We start from the raw sequence: 23,935 nt of genomic DNA on the forward strand, positions 1-23,935 counted from the left end.
AGTAGCTGGGGAAGCTGGATTGAACCCTTAAGTAAGAGAGTCAAGAATACATGCAAGGGAGGTTAAAATGGTAAATTTTGGCTGGGTGCAGTGGCTCACGCCTGTAATCCTAGCACTTTGGGAGGCCAAGGTGGGAACATCACCGGAGGGCAGGAGTTCCAGACCAGCCTGAGCAACATAATGAGACCCCATCTCTACAAGAAGTTAAAAAATTAGCTGGGCATGGTGGTGCACAACTATAGTCCCAGGTACTCAGGAGGCTGAGGCAGGAGGATCGCTTGAGCCCAGGAGTTCGAGGTTGCAGTGAGCTGTGATGACACCGCTGCACTCCAGCCTGGGCAACAGAGCGAGACTTTGCCTTGGAAAAAAAAAAAGGTAAATTTTGTTACGTGTATGTTTCCATAAAGTAAATACATGTAAGTGAGTGAGGAGCGGTTGTGATAGGGGATGTGGGCCAGTGAAATGGACCAGAGGTTCCAGAGGAGCTGCAGGATTTGAGGGTCAGGCAGCTGGACAGAGGGAGCTGGAGAGAAAAGAGATGGTGGTCAGAGAGCGGGGTGCATGGGACTTCCCCGGGGGCTCTGCGTTGCTGCAGTCGTCTAAGAGGTGACCGTGAAAGTGAGTGGCTGAGGCAGGGGAGGTCACTAGAGGAGGAGTAGCCAAGGAACTGAGAGGCCAGAGGTTTCAGGAGGCCCATACAAGGGGCCCTGAAAATCAGCAAACAGGACAAGACTGCTGCAGAGAATGCCACGGCAGGAGCAAGAACCTCTGCAGCGAAGGCTCAGAGGGGGTCTGGAAGGAGCAGTGAGGGGCAAGGGTGGGGCTCTGGGAAAAACACAGCCACCAGCGGGGATTTCGGGGGTGGTGAAGCAGGGCCTCAGCAGGGAACCCCCCTTCTGCTTTCTGGAGGCAAAGGGGATGCTCACAGAAGTAGGCAGACGGTTTCGCTAGAACAGACCACGCGGGAGGAGGGTTTCGGGGCTTGGTGGGAGACGGGCACCTGCAGGGGCCCAGACGGCGGGAGTTGGCAGGAGTCTGAGTCTGGGGCTTTCTGTGGTGACTGACAGTTGGGGACAAAGGGCATCGTAAGACTGAACCTGGTGCACTTGAGGCAGGGTCAGCCCCGATGGGGCTGGAGACAGCCAGAAGGTGAGAGCCACGAGGTGCTTCCATCTGTATTTTGTTTGTACATTCCACTGTCCACTGCCATTTGGTTTTATTTCCCCAAAAATTTGTTTAAGGAAATGCAGATGACTTTTTTCCTCTCCATTCATAGCTCTTCACCCAGGCGACATCCCAGACCTCAGAATGTATTGGTTGGCAGGAATCCCTCTGAGCACCTGGTCAGAGCAGTAGCGGAGGCCTGTTCCTGCCTCACAAGTCCTCGAGCTTCCCGAGGTGAGGGCGGGACATTAGGTCATGAGGAAGATTGTCCTGACACTGGTCAGGAGGGAGCCGTGAGCTGCAAAAGAGAGAGGAAGAGAATTGGGGATGCTAGGATGGGGCTCCCCTCACCAAGAAAGAGGAGGCCTGGGGCCCGGGGGCTTCAGGGCGCATGTGCAGAAAGCTGGGAGGATGGCCAAGGGCCTGCCAGCCGGGCAGGGTGGAAGACACAGGGCCTGGACTCAAAGGCCTGGTGGTGGGGCAGCACCCTGCACCTTCCTGGCATTCCCACGCAGCAGCACCCTCATTTCACAGATGAGGACAGAGCACCGGGAAGAAGGTGGCATTTGCGGGGCTGCACAGTGGACATGAGCAGACCCCAGTCCACAGGGAGCCACAGGCTGCCTCCCAAATCTGGGTGTCCAGCTCTGCAGCACGCAGCACAGGGAGGACTCAACGAGCATCTGGAGAGATGCGGGGGTTCCGGGACATCTACTGGGTGACTCCTCTGGAGCCTGGGGCACTGGGGATATGGCAGGAGCAGGGCGGGAGTGGGGGCTTTAGCAGAGGACAGAGGATACTGTGGGGATGAGTGGGCCACCCCAGCCTGGCTGCCTGTCAACCAGGAGGCCGGTGGAGCTAGGAGACGATGGCTGCAAAGCCCCGGGGAGGAGAAGTGGGAAAGCTGTTTGGAGTCTCCACTGTCCCAGGGTCCCAAGGCTGTGCTTCCCCCTTGCTTTTGCCCTGGGGTTCAGCCATATCTAAGCCCCTGAATCTAGCCAGATGTGCCAGGCGTTGATCCGGAGGAGAAGAGTAGGGAGGGAGGATGGCTGTGAGAGACACGTCCCTCCCTCCATGGGCCATACAGCCAGCAGGTCAGGGTGTCTGTCACCCAATGCCAAGTCACTGGATGTGGTCCTGCCACCCACCAGGCGGAGCCATGCCCCGGGGGCAGTTCTAGCACCCACAGACCAACCGTATCCTTGCAGAAATGGGGACCAGGCCTGTGTGGCTCATTTCTTATACGGTGTGTGATCTGCTACCAGAGGCCACCTAATTAATGGTGGCCATGAGGAGTTAAGAGAAAACTGGCTGTGAATCCAAAACGTGCCTTCCCTCCGCAGCAGCGGGATGCTCAGGGCCCCAGCAATCCAGCTCTGCTCCTGAGACTAGCAGTTTACTGTGTATTGTGTGTGCGATGTGTGTGCTGGGAGGGGTGTCCGGGAGCATCCTGTAGACTGAGGAAAGCCACACAGGCAAAGAGAAAAGAAGGACTTATCCATTCAGCTAACCTCTATCATGCACCTGCCTGCTGCGCAGGACCCTGGGGACCCCAAGGTAAGGTCTGGCAGCGAGCTGACAGTGTAGTGGTGAGGGCTTCTCCAGGTGTGTGTGACAAGGGGCAGAGCCAACCAGAGAGAGAGTGACTCTGAGCAGAGGAGGGAGGAAGCAGGCTGGGGGTTGTGTCCCTGAGGACCTCACAGAGGAGGGGCTGGTAGCTAGGAACAGGCTTCGCTCCTTGATAGCAGCACCTGGGTACTGGGCGTGAGTCTGTTTCTGTGTCTGTGTCTCTGCTCACGCCCTTTGGCCCCTTCCTCCCCTCCTGGTCTGCCTCGGTTCCTCTAGCCTGAGCCCCTCCTTCTAATGCTGAGGACGCTGAGGGGCAGGGAGATACAGAGACTTGCCCAAGGTCACACCACTATTTAGGTCACACCACTTTTTCTTTGCTTTTTGCTTCTTTCTATCGCATTTGTCTCTCCTGTGTATGTTTGCAAAACAGACACAGAAAGGCAAAGTCACACAGAGAGACAGCCCCCTTGATAGCAGCAGAGGGTGTCCTGGGCAGGGAAACATTCTGACACAGACAGGGAGGCCCACAGCTGCTCTGGCCTGGGGACAGCAGTGGGGGGGGGGAGGCCAGGAGAAGGAGGAGAGCTGTGCCTTGATGCCCTGGTCTGGTCTCCCAGATGTCCTGCCTGCTGGCCCCAAGGACTAGCCAGAGCTCCTTGGGCGCCTGGGGCTTAGGCCGGACAGGTAGGCTGGATCAGAGCTGCTCTGGGTGCGGTGGCTGCCCCAGGTTTAGCGGCCAGAGGAGAAAGTGGTGGCCAGGTTTAGGGATGGGCCAGAACACAGACATCAGGGCTCTGTGGGCCTGAGAGCTCCAAGTGGTCTCACTTCTCTCTTTGCGTCCCCGCACCAATCTATGAGGGTAATTTTACTCGCCTAAGGAAAGCTTCATTGTGGGGGGTGTAGGCAAAAGGGGGCAGCGGAAAGAGGTCTCTCCCAAGCAACCGGTTCCCTCCAGTCGTGTTTCCTTTGTTCGTGCCTTCCCTTCCTCCCTCTCCCCTCGCCAGCCTCCTTCGCCCATTCTCCCCTCCCCCTCCTCTCCCTCCCGCTCCCCCCGAGCTGTGTCCCGGTAGTGGGACCTCCACCGAAGGCGGGAGGGCGGGACTCGGTGCTCCGCCGGCCTTGGCGGCCGTCTTCCCGCAGGGAAGGAGTTAAGTCTCTCCTCCGCATCCCTCCTCCCTCCTCCGCCTCCCCCGGCCGCCGCGGGTCCTGCAGCTGGGCCCTGGGCTGACCTTCACCGGGAGGGAGGCCGCGGCGCGCATGCCCAGGCCGGGGCCCGGCGCGGGCGGAGGGAGGGGCGGCGCGGGCCGGGCCAGGCCGAGCCCCCCAGCGCACCGGCCGCCGCCCGCTCGCTCCGGCGCGGTGGGGGCGAAGCGGCCGAGCCCGTCCCGCAGGCCGCGGCGCATCTCTCCCTGCGCGGGGAGCGGCGCTTTGCCATTTGGTGCCGGTGGTGCTTCAGCGAGGGAAGGAGAGATGGGGGGACGGCAGGGGGGACTCCGGCTCCGGGCTGCCCGGCGGCCGCCCTTGCCCCAGACGCGCACGGCCTGCCGCGAGTGCGGCCTGCGCCCTGTCGGGCTGGGCGGAATCCGGGCTGTCCCTGGGCCTTCTTCCCAGCCGCGGAGCTGTCAGCGGCGTGGCACTGCCAAGCGCCCTTCTGGGGCTGAGCTATTGGGGATCCTGGCCTTTGTGAGGAGGGGCTCTGGGTCCCCACACTGGCGCCGCCCCTTTCTTCTGGTCCGAAGGCTCCACTGTGTCGCCCACCTAGGCATACCTAGGGTCGCCCCTGTAAAAGCAGCATGCAGATGTGTCTGGGTGCCTTGTGAATCTGGCCTGCAGCGTGTGGGATGTGGCGGTGGTCAAGGTGTGCTGTGTGTGCAAATGGATGTGGCTCCGTGTCCCTCTGATGCTGGCATTAGTGTGTGTCTGGGGTGCATGTATGTCAGGGTGTGTGTGTGCATAGTATACCTACTGTCTGTGCACACCTGAGGACAGCTCCCAGAGGGGTGACTCAGGAGGGGGCTTATCTATGAACTGTAGTGACACCAGCCCCTTCACATGGGTATCACCATAGCCCCTGGTCCGAACACCTCCTGCAAACTCCTCCACTGCCAAGACCAAGCCCAGGATCTCCCAGCCTCTCACAAATGCTTGGTGTTCACTCTCCTCATGCCTCTCCCTCATACTTCCCAGCTGCCCATGCTGGGGTACCCATCTACCTCCTCTGCTGTCTTCTTTTCCCAAAAGGTCTCTCCAAAAGTTGAAAACACTGAGCTTTACACAAAGCCTAGGGATGCCTACCTCCCAGCCCCAGAACCTCTGAGGCCCATGGTTGCCCATGTCCCTGCTAGAAGTACCCACAGTGGGTATAGGGTTGCCCCTGGTGACTCACACCTTCAGGTGAATGGCAGAGTACCAGCTCTGTCCACTGGCCCACTGAGCTTTGCAAGCATCATCAGGCATTTGGTATTGTCGAGTCCCTGTGCCCAGGAAGAGGGCGGAGGAGTAGGACTTAAATACCAGTCCCTGATCTTAGGGGGCTGTAACCTCTTTGGGAAATCAAACCTAACATACATGAGGCACAGGGCACATCAGGCCAGTCCAGTGCCAATTTGTGGTGCAAAGTAGATGGCAATGGGCATTTGGAGAAGAGAAATATCCATGCACACAAGTGGGACCAGGGAAGATTTCCTAGAGGAAGTGAGGCCTGAGCTGGGCTTTAAAGGATGCATGTGATTTGGACAGAGGGGAGGTGGAGGGTATTCCAGGCAAAGAATGGTGGGAGCAGCGGCTTAGAAACCAGAGCAAGTGGAGGTTTGGAGGTTAGCAAACAGGTTGGAGCAGATCACCTCCCCAGGTCACCAGCAGCTACCTTCATGGCCTGTGGCTGACAGAGGCAGCCCACCCACCCCTCCCACCCTCCCAGGGCCCATTCTCTGAGGGGAAGGGGGTCTAGGCAGAAGCCTTGGGAAAGACTGGGTAGGAAGGGGATCTCTAGGTCCCCTGCCAAGCCAGGGGTAGGGGAGGGGCATCCTGGACCAGATACCCTCTCTGGCCTTTCAGGTTGACAGTGGGCATGTAAATGGACAGTGATAGCCAGGAGCACAACCATGGCCAGCGGAGATCAGGCTGCAGGCAGAAGAGACTCCCTGGGCAAAGGCATCCTGAAGGGTTGAGGGTTCAGACCCCCCCAGTCTTCAGGGCCCAACTTCAAATAAGTGTTCCATCAACTCCCCCAGGCACTGCCCAGCCCTCACCTGGATTCTGACAGTGCAGCGGGTCCACCATAGAGCTGACCCACTGATGTTCCAAAGCCCTCGGGCTCCTCCTCTAGAAGGAGATAGGGGTGTGGCCTGGGGGTATGGGTGGGGCCAAAGCTCCCAGCCAGGGGATCTCAGAATTTTCCCCTCCTCCATCCTATGCCCGCTCCACCCCGAGGGACAGCCAGTTCCACCCACATTGTCCCTTCTAGGGTTCCCTCATCACCCTACTCCACACCCTTGCTTTCTTAGGGGTCTTGAGCCTGGCCCACCATACCCAGCTGTCCCGCTCCTCTGGGTTCCCTAGCCCCACTCCACCCCCTGCCCCACGGAAATCAAGGCCTGCTCGCCTCATTCTTTCCACCCACCCACCCAGGCACCCACCCTGGCTCTGAGCCATTCGCCACATTCTCTCTTCCTGTTCTCATGAGCCCGCTGCCTGTCCCTCTTTCCGAAATACTTCCCCTATTGCCCTCACTTTCTCACATAGAGACAGACAAAGACTCACATACCCAGAAATAGACTCCCACAGAGCTGAAAGGCACAGGCCACGTCCTGCCACACGCACGCACGCGCACGCACGGAGGCTGTCGTGGCGGGAGGACACAGACGAGGCATTTGTCTGTGCACGCACGTAAACATCCACACCCGCCGCCGCCGCGCCGTGCCACAAAAGGGCGCGGACACACGCGGCGCGCGAGACAAGGGCACACACATCTTGGACGGCAGGGCAACGCGCCGTCCGGGCACACCCACCGCCGGCGGCCCGGGCGCTCGGGCTCCCCCCGGATTCCTCCCAGCGAATGTTTCCCTACTTGGCCTGCCAGGTCTCTGGGGAAAGGGCCTCAGAAATGCAGCAGGAGCCACTTAGGGGAAAGTTGGAACTGGCTGTTCCGTGCCTGGCCCTGCCGGCGAATTCCCTAACGGAGAAACTATTTGTGGCGAGAGCCGGGTGGCCGGCGAGCCCCCCGCCGCCTCCCCTGGCGTCCCCTCCCCGCGCCGCCCGCCGCGGCCCTCGAGCGGCCTCGCGCCGCGGAGCCGCTGCCCAGCGCCCGGCAGCCCGGCTCGTCGGCGCGCCTGCCGCTTATCTGCGCTGTTTGGACAGCGAGGGCTGCAAGGCAGGCCGCCCCGGCCCGCCGAGCGCGCGGGCAGACCCCGGGCCGCCGGACTATTTCTGGCTTATCAGTGCAGGAATGCGGCAGCCGCGGCGGCGGCGGCGGCGGCGGCGGCGGCGGGCGGGCGGCAGCGGCGTGGGCCGTGGGCCGTCAGGGCAGCCCTGAAGGGGCCCCCTCCCCACTCCGCTCGAGTAGAAGTGTGAGAGAGCCCAGCAGGACTCAGAGGGGAGAGTTGGAGGAAAAAAAAGGCAGAAAAGGGAAAGAAAGAGGAAGAGAGAGAGAGAGTGAGAGGAGCCGCTGAGCCCACCCCGATGGCCGCGGACGAAGTTGCCGGAGGGGCGCGCAAAGCCACGAAAAGCAAACTTTTTGAGTTTCTGGTCCATGGGGTGGTGAGTGGGGGAAAGTTAGCGGGGGAGGGTGAGCGAGCTGGCGCGGGCTGAATGGAGGGCTGATCGGGAGGGGCCGGGAGGGCGCTCCTGCTCTCCCACCCTCCAGCGGGGGCGCCCGGCCCACGGCCCAGCCCCGGGACTGTGCCGGCGCCCTGGAACCCGAACACGTCGTCAGGCGGCCGGCTGGGGATGGGCGTGAGGCGGGGAAGGGAGGCGTTCGCATGGGCTCTTGGCGGGGGCGGGGGGTGGGGTGGGACTTGGGGACTGTCCCCCCAAGTGGGGCGTCCCCTCTGTAGCTGACACGTTGACTTCCGTTCTTTTCCTTATGGACCCAGGTGTTACCCCTGCCCTGGGGTGGGGGTGGGGGACGGGGACATGGCAGAGGCTGGGCTGGGTTGTCTGTTCATCGTTGGGACAGTGTCACTCTGATTGTATCTCTGGGGCAAGGAGCAGGTGACCCTGGAGCACTGTGAGCGGGAAGCTTGCTCGCTGGCGGAGCAGCCTCTGCATCCCAGCAGGAGGGAGGGCTTCCAGGGCTTTGCTGACAGCCTCTGCCATCAGGGTCAGGGAGAGGCTCGCTCTAGGGACAGACCCCAAGTTAGGGGGTCGGACAGTCCCCTTGGCACTCTGCCACCAGAAGCTGATGTCCTTAATGCCTCAAAGGTGTGAAGGAAGGGCTGGATTTGGGGACGCGAGGCCTAGAGACCTAAGGGACAGGTCTCTTAGGCTTCCCGCAGGCAGGCTGAGAAAGCAGGCACGTGGGGAGCTGGGGGAGCCTGGGTGCCCTAAGGGGATGGGAGGCTTGAGTTGAGTCAGTAGGGGCTGGCATGGGAGGGCTGGAATGGGAAAGGCAGGGGCTCCAGCACTTGGAAAGCCCTGCATAGAGGCAGCAGTCAGGTTTGTTATAGCCAAATTTGGCTGTGACCCCAAGGAAGGCACCTCAGTGAGGGAGGCCAGAGTCCCCGGACTCTTGGCCTTTTGTGGGGGTGGGGCTAGGGGCTGGCACAGCTCTCTGGGGGCTCTGGAAGCCTCCCTCTGGGCCTCTTCAGCAGAGCAGCGAGTAGCCCTGACCTTGATAAATGGGAAGAGCAGCTGATAGTATGAGGGGCTCCCTGGAGCACCCTGTCCTCCAGCCCCAGGGGCCTCCGGGTATAACTTCCTAGTGTGTCTGTGTAGGCCAGCTGAGTTACCAGTCGTAACCTTGCTGCTTGGGGGAGCACTTTTAAAGAGGCCCATCTAGTGGGGAGAGAAGCTATACACATGGATTTTTTATATGGCCAACTGAGAGCTTTAGTTCTTGGGCGGCTGTAAGCCCCGCTGCCCCACTACCAGTGCCCCATCTATGCTGGTGGGGAATGACCAGGCCTGGGCTCCATTCTGGGCGGCTACCCTGGAGCGTGAGCGACAGGGTCAGGTGGGATGGGGGTGGCAGACACATGGACAGGCAGGTTTCCCTGCAGGAGAGATGGGCAGAGACAGCTGCTGGCTGGGGGTGGGAGGGCATTAGGGTTAGACACAGTATAGGGCTTGAAGGGGCAGGAGGGAGGGTTGGCAGTTGGAAGGGCAACACCAAGCCTAGGGCCAGGGCTCCTCCTGTGCCTGTGGGGGAGGTGGGTGGTGTATAAGAGGCAACAGGGGCCCAGGGCCCGCATCCCTTGCTCCCCATCTCCTCCCTGCTCTTCCAGACCCATCCCCATCCCACCCTCCTCTACTTTACAGCCCCTGAAACTCCCTCTGTCCCTCCCCATCTCCCTTCTGGAGTCTGGACAAGTGGGGTTTGGAACACTTCACTGATGCATTTGCATCTCATTTACACCCCATCTGACCACCCCAGGGGTAGCAGCAAGGGGATGGGAGCTGCCTCATCTCCCTCCCCACAGCCCCCTTTGAACCCTAACTCCTGACCTTGCTGGGGTGGGGTGGAGAGTGGAGGAGGTCTCTGCTGACCTAGGTGGACAGGAAGGGAGAGGTGGATATGAGTGCCCACCCATAGCCCAGCCCCCCTCCTCCCAATCAGAACCCTGGCTGGGTCTGGAGCAGCCCCCTAGATTGCCCTGGCCCTGCCCCCAGCTTTCACCCTTGGTGCAAATTGTGGGGGTGGGCTAAGTCAGTGGAGCCTAGTCAGCTGAGGGGAGTGGGGTCTGGGACTGAGGGGCCAAGAGCAGGGGCACTGAGGGCAGAGTGGCTGAGATGTGGAGGGGGTGAGGCTGGCAGAGCCACCCAAAGTGAGGAGGAGGAGGGGGAGTGGAAGTCAGAGCAGGGAGCTCAGCCCCTGACCATACCAAAGCACAGAGAGGAAAGGCCCTGGGCCGCAGGTGCTGCAGTTGTCAGGTTGAGCAGCCTGACCTTGGCGAGGTCGCTTTTCTCCTTGAGCCACAGTTGCCTTATCTGTCAAGTGGGGATGAAAGGACCTGCTCAGTCAGTCTTGCAGAGGATGTGAACACCCTTTGAAGGTTGAAAGGCGCCATTAATATTCATTTTGATGGTACCTTCCGCAGACCCGAGGCTCGGCAATGCCCTGTGCCATTGCCTGGCTTCAGTTAGCTTCCCGCAGCCAGACGCCAAGCCCCCCGCCCCTCCCGCTCCTCGCTCCCACCCCTCGCTCACCACAGAGGGTCACCAGCCAGGGGCCTTGGGGGAGGGGAGACGCCGGCTCACCGGCGGGCACCTGGTCTGACCCGCGGGTGCCGGTTTCTGCTTCACCCCCGCCCCACCCCCAGCGCCCCGGGATGCCGTCTGGAGCCCGGATGCCCCACCAGGGGGCGCCCATGGGCCCCCCGGGCTCCCCGTACATGGGCAGCCCCGCCGTGCGACCCGGCCTGGCCCCCGCGGGCATGGAGCCCGCCCGCAAGCGAGCAGCGCCCCCGCCCGGGCAAAGCCAGGCACAGAGCCAGGGCCAGCCGGTGCCCACCGCCCCCGCGCGGAGCCGCAGGTGAGTGGGGGCTCCGGCGCGGAGGGGGCGTGCAGGGGCGGGCCGGCAGGACCCGCGGGGACCAGGTGGGCGAGTAGCGGGGATTGGATGGGCGAGTCTTCCCGGGTCGGATGCCCTCTGGGGAGGTGGGCTTAGGGGGCACTGGTCTGGTTCTTTTGTGTGCCCAAGGTAGAGACAGGCTGCGGCCGCGACCCTCGGCAGCCTGTGCCCCTTGTCTGCATGCGCCCCTCAGCCTTCTCCTTGTCACCTGCTCAGTCCTCTGTCCACCCCTTACCCCAGTTTCTGGGTGATGCTTCGGCCTTTGGGGTGGGGGTGGGGCTGGCAGTAGGACTGAGGGCAGAGCTTTAGGACTGTTTCCCAAAGTGTGTTCTCCGGTGCACCTTCCTGCTAGTCCCCAGCTGACAGTTTCAAAGCCACTCCAGATCTTCTCAATCAGAATCTCTGGCCATGGGGGTGGGGCCTGGAGGTTTGCCCTGTGGGTGGGTGGTCTCTGTCCCGCTCTGGGCGATTCTTAGGCACTCAAAAGTTGAAGAGCTGCCATAATCTGTCCCTTGGACCAGTTCTGCCCCCAAGCTACCAGGGCCAGCTCATTTCCTTGTCTGACTAGCTGGTACCCCAAAAGCCCCTGCCGGCTCCTGGCAGGAGTGATGTCCCTCTAGGTTTCAGTATTTAGCCAAACACACATGCTTCTTTTGCACAACAGATGGATTCCTATAAAAGGTGTAATGTCAATTTTACCTCATTATTAAATATTTCTGGCTGGGTGCAGTGGCTCACACCTGTAATCCTACCTAGCACTTTGAGAGGCCAAGTGGGAGGATTGCTTGAGATCAGCAGTTCAAGACCAGCCTGAGCAAGAGCAAGACCCCGTCTTTATAAAAAATAGAAAAATTAGCTGGGCGTGGTATCACATGCCTGTCGTCCCAGCTACTCGGGAGGCAGAAGCAGGAGGATTGCTTGAGCCCAGGAGTTTGAGGTTGTAGTGAGCTATGATGATGCCACTGCACTCTAGCTGGGGTGACCGAGCAAGACCCTGTCTCAAATTTTTTTTAAAAAATTCTTTTTTTACACATCAAGGAAAATTCAGCACTTTTAGACATCCCATGATGAATTCTTTTGCAAAGTGTACAAATTGTTGCACACATGATTATTTCTCTTGTATAAATGTAGTTTCACATAGATAATTTAACACATTAACTGTCATGTGAGTTGTATTTAACTCACGCTAGTTTAGAACCCAGGGCCTTGTGAAGCATATGTAACTCACATGTCTCTTTACCTTGGTAGCCTTGTGAACTATTTTTCAAGTTGCATATGACTCACGCACAGAAAACAACAAAAAATATTTTCATTAAATTAGAAAGTATTGTTTTATTTTCAAAGTTTTTATTCTATTTTCGTAATACAACACCGTGGCTCCAAGGAGAAAATTTTTTTCTGGTGTGGCAGTCAATGTTTAAAACAGACCTTAATGAAAGCTGCTTGCCTAGCCTTAGAATAGCTCTCTGGATAGGGAGGGGGCAGTGGTTGAGAACACCACATGGGGGCAGTATGGAGCCATGCTCCAGGCTGCGTTTTAATCTCTTGACCTGCTAAGGTTTTTCTGGGGTGCTTTTGGGAGTCAGAAGCAGCTAGCAGGTCAAGAAGCGCCCATATCCCAGCTGCTGCCTTACCCAGCTGGTCCAGCCAGTTTGGCCCCAGCCCGAAGTCACACCCACAGAGAAGCACATCCACCTCCACTCTGTCTGGGTCCCTATGGGTGTGGTGTCCCTTGCCCTGTGGGCAGGTGGTCCAAGGGCATGAGCACCTCCCTGCCCATCAGCATTTCCTTCCAAGCCCAGGGTGGCAGGGATGCAAGTCCCACCAGCTTCATGCCATCACTGCCTGCTCCGGGGCATGGAAAGGGGTCATCTCTCCCCGCCCCCTCTGAGCTTAGGGCAGCTTGGACTGTGTCACCCCTGCTTCGCAGAAAAGGAAGGTCCTCAGGACCTGTCGCTCCTCTCCTCCGCCCTCTCCTCTCCAGCTTTCCTCGAATACTTCTGCAGTTCCCATCTTTTGGCAGCACCTCCCCTACCACCTAGTCCCTCCTAAGTGGAAATTTCTCTGGCCCTGAGGATGTGGCAGGGTGGAAGGGGGCTCCCAGGCCAGAGGATGGACAGGTCACCCCTACTTCCTGAGAGTGCCAGTTCCACACACCACCACTGTAGCCCCTCAGGCGGGCAGACAAGCGGGCTGTGGGAACCCCAGCCAGGCGGGCGGAGATGTCGGGATAATTTAGCAGGTGGCCTCGTTACTCCCAGATCTGTCGCCATGGTAACCTGGTTTTTTCTTTAAAAAATGTACAGTGCCAAGAGGAGGAAGATGGCTGACAAAATCCTCCCTCAAAGGGTGAGTGCCTTTCACAGCAGCCCCCAGCCCACCCCCCTCTGCTGCTCCGCCCTCCTCCCCCCACCCCTTGCTGGTGCCCCTCCCCCCTCAGAAGCAGAGCTTCGGCGTGGCAGTCACTTTCACTTTTTGTTTAAAAAGCTCATTAAGAAGTGAAGCTCCCCAGGCCAGAGGGAGGAGGTGAGGCAGCAGGAAGGAGCAGAGCCACAGCCAGAGCCTTGGTCCTGAGGTTCAGGAGGAGACAAGAGCCAGGGGATCAGAGGCTGCTGAAGGGCACGGAGGGTGGCCAGAGGCCCTGGGCATCATGAAGGGACCTAGGCTCAGCTGAGTATGGGGGCAGCACGGCTGAGACACTGGGTGTGGGGGCAGGGGGCTGTGCCAGGGTAGAGGTAAGCAGCGACATCCCCTGACAGCCTCAGGGACGTGAGCCCCTAAGCACTTTAGAGAGGCCCAAGGGAAGCCCAGCAGCCTAGGACAAGACAGGAGGTGAAAGGCTAGCACTTGCTGGGCTCCACGGTTGTGACCTCCTCCCCTGGTGAGGAAATGCATGGCTCTCCCAGAGGGAGAAGCAATTTGCATCCCTACACGTTGAGGGCCCTTGCTGCTGGGTAAGGGAATCTTGGGGAGAGGTCCTGTTCTGACTCTCAAAATTCCACACCCTAAAATTGGACGGCTCCCTCCATGTCCTTTGTACCCTGGGACTGAACAACACACATGCATTCTACAGCACTAGAGAGGTTGAACCCTGACTCCCGCCGTGCTCCTCCTCCCCCAGATTCGGGAGCTGGTCCCCGAGTCCCAGGCTTACATGGACCTCCTAGCATTTGAGAGGAAACTGGATCAAACCATCATGCGGAAGCGGGTGGACATCCAGGAGGCTCTGAAGAGGCCCATGAAGGTGCCTTACTTTGGGGGTAGGAAGGGGGCTCTGAGTCCCATGCCCAGGATGGCGAAGCAGGGGGCCCAGGTGGGAGCACACAGCCTGTGCTCTGTACCACACTCTTTATCTCTACAGCAAAAGCGGAAGCTGCGTCTTTATATCTCCAATACTTTTAACCCTGCGAAGCCTGATGCGGAGGATTCTGATGGCAGCATTGCCTCCTGGGAGCTGCGGGTAGAGGGGAAGCTCCTGGATGATGTACGTCCTGGCCCAGGTCTCTCCAGGTGTCCTGGGGTGGGTATGGGCTAAGCTGAGAACAGAACTAGATGTTTGTACTAAGGGTTCGGGGGTCAGTCCTTGGCTGGGGTGGGTGGGCCTAGAGAGACATCCTGGGTGCAGAGGATTGCACCTAACCATGCCGCCCTGCCCGATGCCAATTTGGCCTCCTTTTGCCCCCACGGTCCCTGTTCCTCTCCTACAGCCCAGCAAGCAGAAGCGGAAGTTCTCCTCCTTCTTCAAGAGTTTGGTCATTGAGCTGGACAAAGATCTTTATGGCCCTGACAACCACCTTGTAGAGGTAAGACTGCAATTCCTCCTGCCCTTCGAATCACCACCCTCCCACAGGCCCAGGTTCCTGAATATCCTGCAGAATTGGATTGGGGACCAATGTAGAGCCCTGGGCGCCGCCAATCCAGATGGGCCTGCAGGTGACGCAGCTCTTCTCTCCTGGACAGTGGCATCGGACGCCCACAACCCAGGAGACGGATGGCTTCCAGGTGAAGAGGCCCGGGGACCTGAGTGTGCGCTGCACCCTGCTCCTCATGCTGGACTACCAGGTCTGCACCTGCCCCACCACTCTGCAGATGCCACGTGAGGCACCTGGGGTGGGCCTGGGCCCCAAAGTTGCACATCCTGAGAGACCCCCTTCTCCCTACCCCATCCTTCTCCAGAAGCACATTTCCAAGGAGCCCAATCACCATGTCCCCTCTAGTCCCAAGCTGCTGGGCCCTGAGCTCTTTCCATTCCTAATTTTCATGGTCATCTTTCCCCAGCCTCCCCAATTCAAACTGGACCCCCGCCTGGCCCGGCTGCTGGGGTTGCACACACAGAGCCGTTCGGCCATTGTCCAGGCCCTGTGGCAGTACGTGAAGACCAACAGGCTACAAGACTCTCACGACAAGGAATACATCAATGGGGACAAGTATTTCCAGCAGGTAACCTCTCTCCTGAACCCCGGGATCTGGGGAGCAGGCAGAGTGCTCCATCAGGGAAGTACTTCTACTAAGGTAACTACCACCCCTCCCTTCTAGATTCCTGACTAGCAGAAACGGTACATGGTCATGGCCTTGGAGTCAAGAGACTGACCAGGGTTCTCGTCCAGGCTCTGCTGTGGATTAGCTTTGTGCTGCAGCCAATCCACTTTAGCCTCCCCAAGTTAGGAAGATCCAGAACCCTTCAAAGCCAACAGCTTTCTGGAATGTAATATTCTTGGCACTTGGAAATAGGATCCCCGGTTCTAGTGCTGGGTCTAGACTTTGGGTAAATTACTAGCAATTCTGAGCCTCGGTGCTTGTATTTGAAGTGGAGGGGTAAAACCTGTCCCATCTAATCTCTTGGGCAGTTACGAAAAACTACCAAAGTAGAGAGTGTTTTTATTAATGGATTTTTAAATAAATACAGCAGATAAACCTGAGGAGTGAAAAGAGCAGTTGGTATTTATTGAGCACTTACCACTGTTCCGAGCACTTTGTGTGTATTCACTGATGATTCTCACGACAACCCTGTGAGACGGGTATCATCGTCCCCACCCTAAAGAAGACGCTGCGGCCTGAGGTGTTAGGTAACTTGCTCAAGGTTGCGCAGTAAGTGGTGGATGCCCAGGCAGGCAGCCCAGGGCTGTGCTTTCAACCACTGCCCCACACCAACGGCCTCCTTGTCAGCCGGGCTGGTGACCCCACCCCAATCCCATACCCGTGAGCACCGAGGAAGCAGACTCGCAGCTTCTTGTGGCCTTTCTAGGATGGAAGGATCTAGAACTATAGTTACAATCTTTTCAAACACAGAATGACCTCTCTCTCCCCAACTGTCCTGCTTTAGATTTTTGATTGTCCCCGGCTGAAGTTTTCTGAGATTCCCCAGCGCCTCACAGCCCTGCTGCTGCCCCCCGACCCAATTGTCATCAACCATGTCATCAGGTGAGGTGGCCCCAGCTTGCTTCTCAGCCCGGGGAATTATCTCATTCCTGCCTTCTCTGCCTTCCCTCTCCTCCCATTCCCATCTCCCCTCCCTTGCTATTGGGTCTGCCCCAGCCCCAGGACCCCTGGCCTCTGTGGGGGGAACCACAGACACCAAGGGCTTGATTTCTCTGGCAGCGTGGACCCGTCAGACCAGAAGAAGACGGCGTGCTATGACATTGACGTGGAGGTAGAGGAGCCACTGAAGGGGCAGATGAGCAGCTTCCTCCTGTCCACGGCCAACCAGCAGGAGATCAGTGCTCTGGACAGTAAGGTGGGGCCCAAGCCCAGAGCTGAAGTGGGACATTAACCCGGAGAGGACAGAGCAGATTTAAAAGAGGCACACAGCATGGGCCTATTGGGAGACGAGGGGACACGTGGCCCTTCCGTGCTACTTGGAGCTGAACCTCATCCCAAGTTTAGTTCTGCCCATCCCCTTTCCCTGGGACTTCAGGGGCTCAAGATTTGCCCTTCATAGGAAAAGTCAGCCCCTCCTCCCTCCACACCCACCGTCCTCGCCCACATCACCACGGCCAGGTGGAAAGCATCTATCTTTCTACCTGTAGATCCATGAGACGATTGAGTCCATAAACCAGCTCAAGATCCAGAGGGACTTCATGCTAAGCTTCTCCAGAGACCCCAAAGGCTACGTCCAAGACCTGCTCCGCTCCCAGAGCCGGGACCTCAAGGTGAAGAGGGAGAGTCGGGGGGACTGGAGTGGAAGACAAGCACATCAGGAAAGCCAGTAAACACTGTATGCCAGGGGCAGGTGAGGGGTGAGGGGCTCAGGGCTAACCCCATGCTCCCTCCAGGTGATGACAGATGTAGCTGGCAACCCCGAGGAGGAGCGCCGGGCTGAGTTCTACCACCAGCCCTGGTCCCAGGAAGCTGTCAGCCGCTACTTCTACTGCAAGGTATGGAGGGGCCCTTGTCCTGAGGCTCCCCTTGCTCCACCTGAAGGAAACCTCCCTTCTCAGCTGGTGCGGTCCTTGCCACTCCCCCGTGAAACTTCTCCACCACACTGCCTCTCCGTGCAGTAGCCCTCCCGGCTCCCAGCTGCTCTTCCAGGGCAGGGGGTATCTGTAGGTGGTTTGTCCTGATCACTCACCGGGAACACTGTAAACTGTTCCTGCTCTCACTTCCTCTAAAGATCCAGCAGCGCAGGCAGGAGCTGGAGCAGTCGCTGGTCGTGCGCAACACCTAGGAGCCCCGTGCGTATGCAGCACTATGGACCTTCTGGCTGCGCCCTGTTCCCCCAGCGTTCTGCCCTGGGCTCTGGCATCACTCTCTGCTGCCTTGGGGTTGGGGTGCTGGATTAAAAGTGATTCATCTGACAGCAGCTGTGTGGTCGTTGGAAACTGGGAAGGGTAGGGGGTATGGAGGAGGGAGGGGGAAGGCAGTGGGTGCCTCTGGACAAATTCCCCACAACCCTCCCTTGGATTCTTCTCCTTACTCCATTTTCCCTAGACCTAAAAACAGTTTGGCAGAAGACACTTTTAATAACATTTTCTTGTAAAAAAAATACAGCGGCAAGCCCTCCATCTGTCCATCACCCTGCCTTGCCCTTCCTGGGGCTCAGGCAGACACAGGGAAATGTAAGGTTACAGCCCTGGGGGGTGCTAAGTGCTGTTGGCCTGCTCCTGCTCAAACAGAGCCATGGCCAGCTGGGCACGGCCCCCCAGCCCCTCCAAGTTGCTGAGGCGGCAGCGGTGGTAGAGTTCCTCACTGAGCCGTGGGTTGCAGTCCCGCAGGGAGAACTTCTGCACCAGCCCTGGCTCTACGGCCCGAAAGAGGTGGAGCCCTGAGAACCGGAGGAAAACATCCATCACCTCCAGCCCCTCCAGGGCTTCCTCCTCTTCCTGACCTGCCAGTTCACCAGCCAGCCGGGCTCGGGCCGCCAGGTAGTCAGCATTGTAGAAGCAGCCCTCTGCAGATGACTGCCGGTCAAATCTGCCCCCCACGGGAGCCCCCCTGGAAGGGTCAGCACCAGGAGGGGATGGAGGGTCAGGGCCAGCCCCTGGGGGCCCTGCGGGTGACCTCTGTGGTGACAGGGCAGGGTTGAACTCCTGGAAATGGACTGGAAAGAAGGCCTGCCAGCCAGAGATGGCATTCATGCGGCAGCGGTTGAGGACTTCCGGCCCAGGCCTCGTCCACACAGTGGTGAGGAAGAAGAGAGTGTCCACGGGGTGCTTCTTGGAGACCACGTCCATGAGTCGCACCTGGGAAGGGGCTTCTGCTCGCACAGCAAGCCAGGCGAGCCTTGTCCCAGGGTACCGTCGCTCTAACTCGGCCGCTGAAGCCTTCACCCCAAGAAACGGGTCTGGCGCCCCACGGCCACCTTCTCGTGGCCCATAGACCAGAAGCAGGGTGAGCAAGGCATGTTCTCGTGGCTCCAGAACACTGGCTGCAAAGGTCTCAAGGAAAGCCAAGGCCGCAGCAGCTTCAGCCACCAGGAGCGGTAGCACCAGCTGCACTCGGGTGGCCTCGGTGACATAGGGCATAGGTAGGATTTCCACCCGGCTCAGTGGCCGCAGCAAGCTGACCCTGCGGGCCAGGGCCCGCCGGTGCCCACGCTGAGTCACACATTCCAAGAGCAAGTCCAGGGTGTACTCCATGCCCCGTGCTGGATCAAAACGCCGGTAGCCGTTGAGCAGCTGCTGCTTCTGGAAGCGCAGGCGAGGCTGATAGCGCCGATTGAGCTGCTCCAGGGCAGTCTCCACAGCGTCGCCCACGTCTGCCCTGCTAGCCCCCTGCAGTGGGCACTTGGGAGCCCCATCTGCACAGGAGAAGGTGTGCTGCTCTGTGAAGTAGTCCCAGCCCAGCACCTCAAAGCGAGAGCGTGGTGTGAAAGGGGCCGGGAGCCCGACAGGCCAGCTCAGCCCTGCCTCCCCCTCCGGGGTCAGCACTGTCAGGTTCCGGATCTGAGCCTAGGTTGGAGGGAACGTGCCCGATGTCAGTACCAGCTCCAGGACCCTACCCAGCTCCGGCTGCCCAGGCCCTGACAGTCAAACAGCTGAGTTCTGTCCTAACTCTGTCAACGCTTAGTGAGGGGCCCCCTGGCTAATCGTTTCATTCCCTATATGTTCTATTCTTCATCTATAAAATGCAGAAGGAATAAGATCATACCCACCTTACACAACTGCCGTGAGGAGGAAAATGTGCTTCTGCACAGGCAGAAGTATCTTGAAATATAGAGCTCAACACCCTTTCTCTCCCACGCCCAGAGGACTCACATCCACTTCGTGATCAGACCCTTGTTTTCATCTGTACTCCACCTCTGACATTCAGCTAAAGAATTCTTCTGCCTTCTACTCTTGGGCTTTCTTGGGATAGTTCTAGAAAGTTCAGGAACTTCTGGAGTTTCGCCTCCTTGGTGGAGAGGGACTACTGAGGAGGAGCTACAACTATTCTGTCTGACGCTGCACCAAGCTCCCCGATGCTCTGAGTTAACTGCATTCAGGTTGTTCCGGGAACTCACCTTGTGACTGCTCTGGACCCCCAAGGACCCTTGTCCCTGTGGCTGTTTTAAATCTAAATATGGTCAGCCTCTTTCCACCTTGCCACCATACAGCCCTAGGCCAGACCCTCCATCCCCCAGCTGCCCACTCACTGGCTCGCTGCACACCTGGACATCTCAGGCTCCCGCTGACCCTCCCGTGGTCCTCTGCCCACCTGCTCCTCTTCAGCTTACCTGGAGTTGTTCTATTTCACTGTAAGCCCGCTCCAACTCCAGAGCACTGAAGCGTTTGTGGAGCCGGTACATGAGGGTGCCCTCGGAGACAGGGTGCACGGCGAAGGCACTCAGGAAAGCCGAGCTCCCCTCCTTCTCGGGGTCCCTATTTTTGGCCAGTTCGAATGAGCGATACTGCTGCCCCTATAGGGACCAATCAGACCAATCAATGCTACACACAAGGGCTGCCTGTCCCAAACCACCCTGAATCATACTCAGTGTTCACATCTGTCACCACTGGAGGTGGTGGGGCATTCTTTCTAGCACCTCCCTTAACCTCAGTTCTTACTTTTCACTGCCCACATTTCAGAAAGGAGAAAGTAGGCAACTAAGGATGGCCTCTTCCTGCAAAGAATCCCACTGTTGCTCAAAGCAATGAAAGCCACAAGCCAGAAAATCCTCCTAGTTCTCTGGTTTAGGATGAAAGCTGCCTCTGGTATCTTCTGTTCTTCTCCAGGACAACTAGCATGGCAGCTCTCTGGGTTGGAGAAGCGATCACCTCACTTCACTGGGGAGTGGCCATCGCTAGGACATCCCCATATTGTCCATAACTGATGTGTATATGTCAGGGGAGGTGTGGAGGGCAGGGAGGCAGATGGGGAGGAGGACTGGTGAGCAGGGGCACCTTTCTTTCTCAGGGGTCCCTGACATCACTTTTGATAGCCCCAGGGTTCTAAGATTGCCAAAGCTGAGGAAGGAAGTGCCAAAGGGGCCAGCCAGTGGCTGGGAAGGGCAAAACGAGAGCCTCCGAGGGGCTGCTGAGAAGAAACCAGCAGCACCCAGCCTGGAGACCAAACACTCAATCACCACTAACTTGTCAGGAACTGAGATTGACTTGCAAGAGCTGTCACCTGGTGCTGTGAGACACAGCCGATGCCCAGGGAGTCGATGAGGCAGCGGCCAAGCCACTCGTCAGGACGGGCACTGAGAATGTCTCCTCGGCAGCCATCTAGATGCGGCCGCAAGCGAAGCAGGAGACTCCGTGACAACAGGTAGCCAAATCCCCCATGACAGTACCGGGCCTGCTCGCCTGCGCCAATGAATTCCTCTGCCCGGCCCAAGTATAGGTCTTGGTTGATGCTGAGGTGGCCAGCAAGGGCTGCCAGGCGGGGGGCCTGCACATACGTGTCATCCTGCATGATGAAGAACCAGTCGTAGTCGGCCCCAAAGTGCGTGTGAAGGTGTCGCAGGGTCTCTGACATGAGCCAGGCTGGCCGCTCATCCCCATGCGACACCACCTGCATCCCTGCCGGAGCCCGGGCCCCTCGCTGCCCAGTAAAGTAGAGTAACCGAGGAAAGTGGTGGGCCACTGTGCGGTTCACGGCCACAGCCAGAGTGGAGAGTGTGGCCCGGGAAGTCAGGACAGCTACAAGCAACCGCTCACGAGAGCCCAGCTCTGTCTGGATGTACCGAGTCCTGTGGAGAGACCAGAGTGCCAGGGTCAACTCCCTAATCTTTAGGGACCCAGCTTGTTCAGCATATACATCTCCCTAAAAACAGTGATTTGGAGGTGAGAAAAAAGAGAAGAGAGACCTTCTTTCTCATTAATATTAATTAGTTACTAGAGTGAGTACCCACTGGAGTGAGTACTCTTGCTGACACTGGAATTGATTTGGGAGGGGAGGAGTCTACTACAGATAGATTACATGGGTTACATGCAATTCCTGCCCTGTTCAAGAACATCAAACCCTAATTTAACACCAATGGGTGAGACTTTCTTAGACCTTAGAAGGAGGGAAAAAACAGGAAGAAACGATGATGGAAAATAAGACAAAGAACTGTTCCAAGGTGCTTAACACTGGTTACCAGTGGAAAGGCAGAGGCAAAGACTAAGAGCAGCCCGAAACTGAAGGCTGGGGTCTGGGACTATGCACACATGTAGCTCTCACCTGAGCACCTTCTTGTAGGGCTTGTTGGGATCCCTGTAGTAGGGGACAATCCGGGGTTTGAAGTCTTCATCACTTTGGTCTAGCTGACTTCTTGAGTCTGAATTCTGTGGCCCTCCTGGCTCCCCCACAGCCTCTACACAGGGATCTTCTCCCTCACCCTGGATCCAGGAAACCCGCAAGAGGCTCAGGCTGCACCCCAGAGACAGTCCTAGGATAAGGGGCAGTGCTGGCCGCAGCAGAGCCAACAGGGAGCTCAGTCTCATGGTGGTGGTGGGCCCTGCCATATGGGTGCCCCAGGGGGCACAGCCTTAAGGATCAATGGTTTCACGGGTGCCAGACCAGTAGCAGGCCTGCAGTTTTAACCAGGAAACCTGGGGTCAATGAGGTCAACAACACAGCAAGGTGTGCTGGCTTCCAGGCCCAGCATCCCCAGGAATATTGACTGTCCAGTCTTCACAACTCCTTCTGCCTAGTCTTCAACCGCCAAGATGCTGGATCTAATCCTTGGCCCAAATGGTAATAATTATGAGAACGAATTTCACTCAAATGGGGATTCTGGCCAGTAGAAAAGGGAGGAAGTAAAACGCAATACTGCTAAACCTAACCTATAAAGGACTACACACATCTGTACGCTGGACCTAAGTCAAGAGATGACACCACTGACAAAGAAGGGGATAGGGAAAAGCACATGATCCAGCGAAACAACTGCCACCAACCAGAGGAGTCTGCCTCAGTGGGCCTTTCCTGAAGAATGCCTGGCTCTGGCACCATGCCTGACTCAGGCGACTGGAGGGGCTGCTGACCTACTCTGGCAGGCGGGCACAGGGAAGGGACCAGAATCTCTTTCTACTCTGCTCACTGCCAAGTGTGAAGGAAAGGCAGTGGCTACAGTAACCCCTCCTCCTGCCACTCGGGAGCGGTCTGGAGCCACTGCATGGTACACATAAGTTCTGCCCACCCAAATGAGGTAGACAGATGCGTGACTCAGCACTGACAACCTCTCGGAGGAGCAATGGCTGATAGAACCATCTAGCAGACCATTCTACGAATCCCAGCTGCGGAGAGGCTGAGCTGCCCACCTTCGTCCGGGAGCAGACAGCCAGCAAATTACCGTAACTCTTGCTGCGTAAGAGCGATTCGGCACCTGGTTTTACCAGGGCTCCAGGGACTAAATGAAACAAACCGAAAGCAAACCCAGAGGACAAGCAGCAGCTAAAGACAACGCAGGGGTTCTGTGACCGCAGACAGAAGCGCGGCTGACTCCGGACACGACCCTGCCAGGGGCCCGGCGCCCCTGCTCTACCTCTCAGCTACCAAAGACCAATTCTAGCCCTACAAATAAGGCCCAGCGCGGGTCTTCGCCGTTCGTCTCAAAACAGAAATAAATCGGCTACGTCACAGGCTGCAGAGGAGGAGCAGGGGGTCCAGCTCGGTTTGTTCTGCGAGCCGGGGCCGGCGGCTGCGAGAGCGGGGAACAGACCCCGTCCCTGGGCCCGTCGGTGGGGGCGAAGGCGGCGCCGGAGACTGTGCCAAGACAGCGAGCGCCGGGCAACGAGGGACGCGCAAGCCCCACAGGGAGGAGGCCGGCAGCAGGGCCGAGGACCAGGGGTCCGAGAAGGGGAGCGGCGCCCCGCGCGCGCCAGGCAGGGAGCAGGGACGGGAGGGGAAACAGACCCCAGGCCCCGCGAGGAACCGGCTCCGCCGCTCCAGCCGCTGCCACCTCACAGCCTCGGCCCGCGGCTTCCTCTTCCGCTCCCTGTCAGTCACCCGTCTCTATGGTGACCGCATCCGGCCGCTCGCTCCGCCCGCGCCCTCTCTATGGTCGCCCCGCCCCCTGCTCCGCCCCCGCCCCGCCTGCCCAGCGGGAAGGCGCGTACATTCTGCTGCCGCTAACCCGAGTGAAGCGGGTGGACCCAAGGTGCCTGGCTGCTTCAGCTCAACTCTATCTGCCCTGGAAAAAGCGTGACCTCCGCCTCAATGAACACGCTGCCTCTCGCAATCATCCATTCAATTACTTAAGAAATATGTGTCGTTTGCCAGATATGTAAGTTCTTAAGGACGCTGAGTTACAGGCATCTTTGGGAGTGCTGGTTAAACATGTAGTGGACGAGATAGCCATGGTCCCTGCCCTCAAGGAGCTGAGAGTTGAGGGAGACAGGCAATAAACACACTCTGACATGCCAAAAATAAAACTTAGGTAGAGATCACTAACTGTGATGAGTACCACTGCAGAAAGGTACAGAGTCCGGTGGAAAACAAAGCAGAAGTATTACAGTATATTGAGGATTTGGGAATGCTGAGATCCAAATGTTCAGTACGAGTTATCAAGACACGAAGTGGAGAGTTTTCCGTGCAAATAAAAGAGCACACGGAAGTACTGAGAGGAAAGGGATT

The 23,935-nt window shown here is 58.2% G+C and overlaps 2 protein-coding genes across 3 annotated transcripts in view; one reads left to right on the plus strand and one right to left on the minus strand.

Moving 5' to 3' along the window:
* SMARCD3 (SWI/SNF related, matrix associated, actin dependent regulator of chromatin, subfamily d, member 3) overlaps positions 1 to 17,258 on the plus strand; it is a 32,917-nt gene extending 15,659 nt beyond the window's left edge. Inside the window, exons 1-13 of one of the 2 annotated variants that reach the window (XM_012662139.1) lie at positions 7,001 to 7,491; positions 10,212 to 10,423; positions 12,769 to 12,811; positions 13,584 to 13,706; positions 13,824 to 13,946; positions 14,170 to 14,265; positions 14,423 to 14,524; positions 14,741 to 14,902; positions 15,786 to 15,883; positions 16,061 to 16,196; positions 16,489 to 16,611; positions 16,735 to 16,836; positions 17,073 to 17,258. In XM_012662139.1, coding sequence (XP_012517593.1) covers positions 7,414 to 7,491; positions 10,212 to 10,423; positions 12,769 to 12,811; positions 13,584 to 13,706; positions 13,824 to 13,946; positions 14,170 to 14,265; positions 14,423 to 14,524; positions 14,741 to 14,902; positions 15,786 to 15,883; positions 16,061 to 16,196; positions 16,489 to 16,611; positions 16,735 to 16,836; positions 17,073 to 17,126 — 1,452 coding nt within the window. In that variant the 5' untranslated portion in view covers positions 7,001 to 7,413 and the 3' untranslated portion in view covers positions 17,127 to 17,258. Of the gene's footprint in view, positions 1 to 7,000; positions 7,492 to 10,211; positions 10,424 to 12,768; positions 12,812 to 13,583; positions 13,707 to 13,823; positions 13,947 to 14,169; positions 14,266 to 14,422; positions 14,525 to 14,740; positions 14,903 to 15,785; positions 15,884 to 16,060; positions 16,197 to 16,488; positions 16,612 to 16,734; positions 16,837 to 17,072 lie in introns of those variants that run through there. The other variant, XM_012662140.1, reaches the window with a different exon arrangement.
* A 141-nt stretch (positions 17,259 to 17,399) lies between these two features.
* Positions 17,400 to 23,235, minus strand: CHPF2 (chondroitin polymerizing factor 2). The gene is made up of 4 exons (XM_012662141.1): positions 21,542 to 23,235; positions 20,504 to 21,068; positions 19,614 to 19,796; positions 17,400 to 18,849 (listed from the first exon to the last, which is right to left on the minus strand). The coding sequence occupies exons 1-4, from the start codon at positions 21,823 to 21,825 to the stop codon at positions 17,542 to 17,544; spliced, it is 2,340 nt and encodes a 779-aa protein (XP_012517595.1). The 5' UTR covers positions 21,826 to 23,235; the 3' UTR covers positions 17,400 to 17,541.
* Between the last annotated feature and the right edge of the window lie 700 nt (positions 23,236 to 23,935).

Source organism: Propithecus coquereli, unplaced genomic scaffold (genome assembly GCF_000956105.1).
Source record: "Propithecus coquereli isolate 6110/MARCELLA unplaced genomic scaffold, Pcoq_1.0 Scaffold75, whole genome shotgun sequence".
Classification (NCBI taxonomy): Eukaryota; Metazoa; Chordata; class Mammalia; order Primates; family Indriidae; genus Propithecus; species Propithecus coquereli.

Coding starts and splice junctions, on each gene's coding strand:
- CHPF2 (XM_012662141.1), bottom strand. CDS start 21,825: ATGGCAGGGCCCACCACCACCATGAGACTGAGCTCCCTGTTGGCTCTG. Junction 21,069..21,541: donor CCCTACAAGAAGGTGCTCAG/GTGAGAGCTACA, acceptor GTCTCTCCACAG/GACTCGGTACATCCAGACAG. Junction 18,850..19,613: donor GTGAAATAGAACAACTCCAG/GTAAGCTGAAGA, acceptor CCTCCAACCTAG/GCTCAGATCCGGAACCTGAC.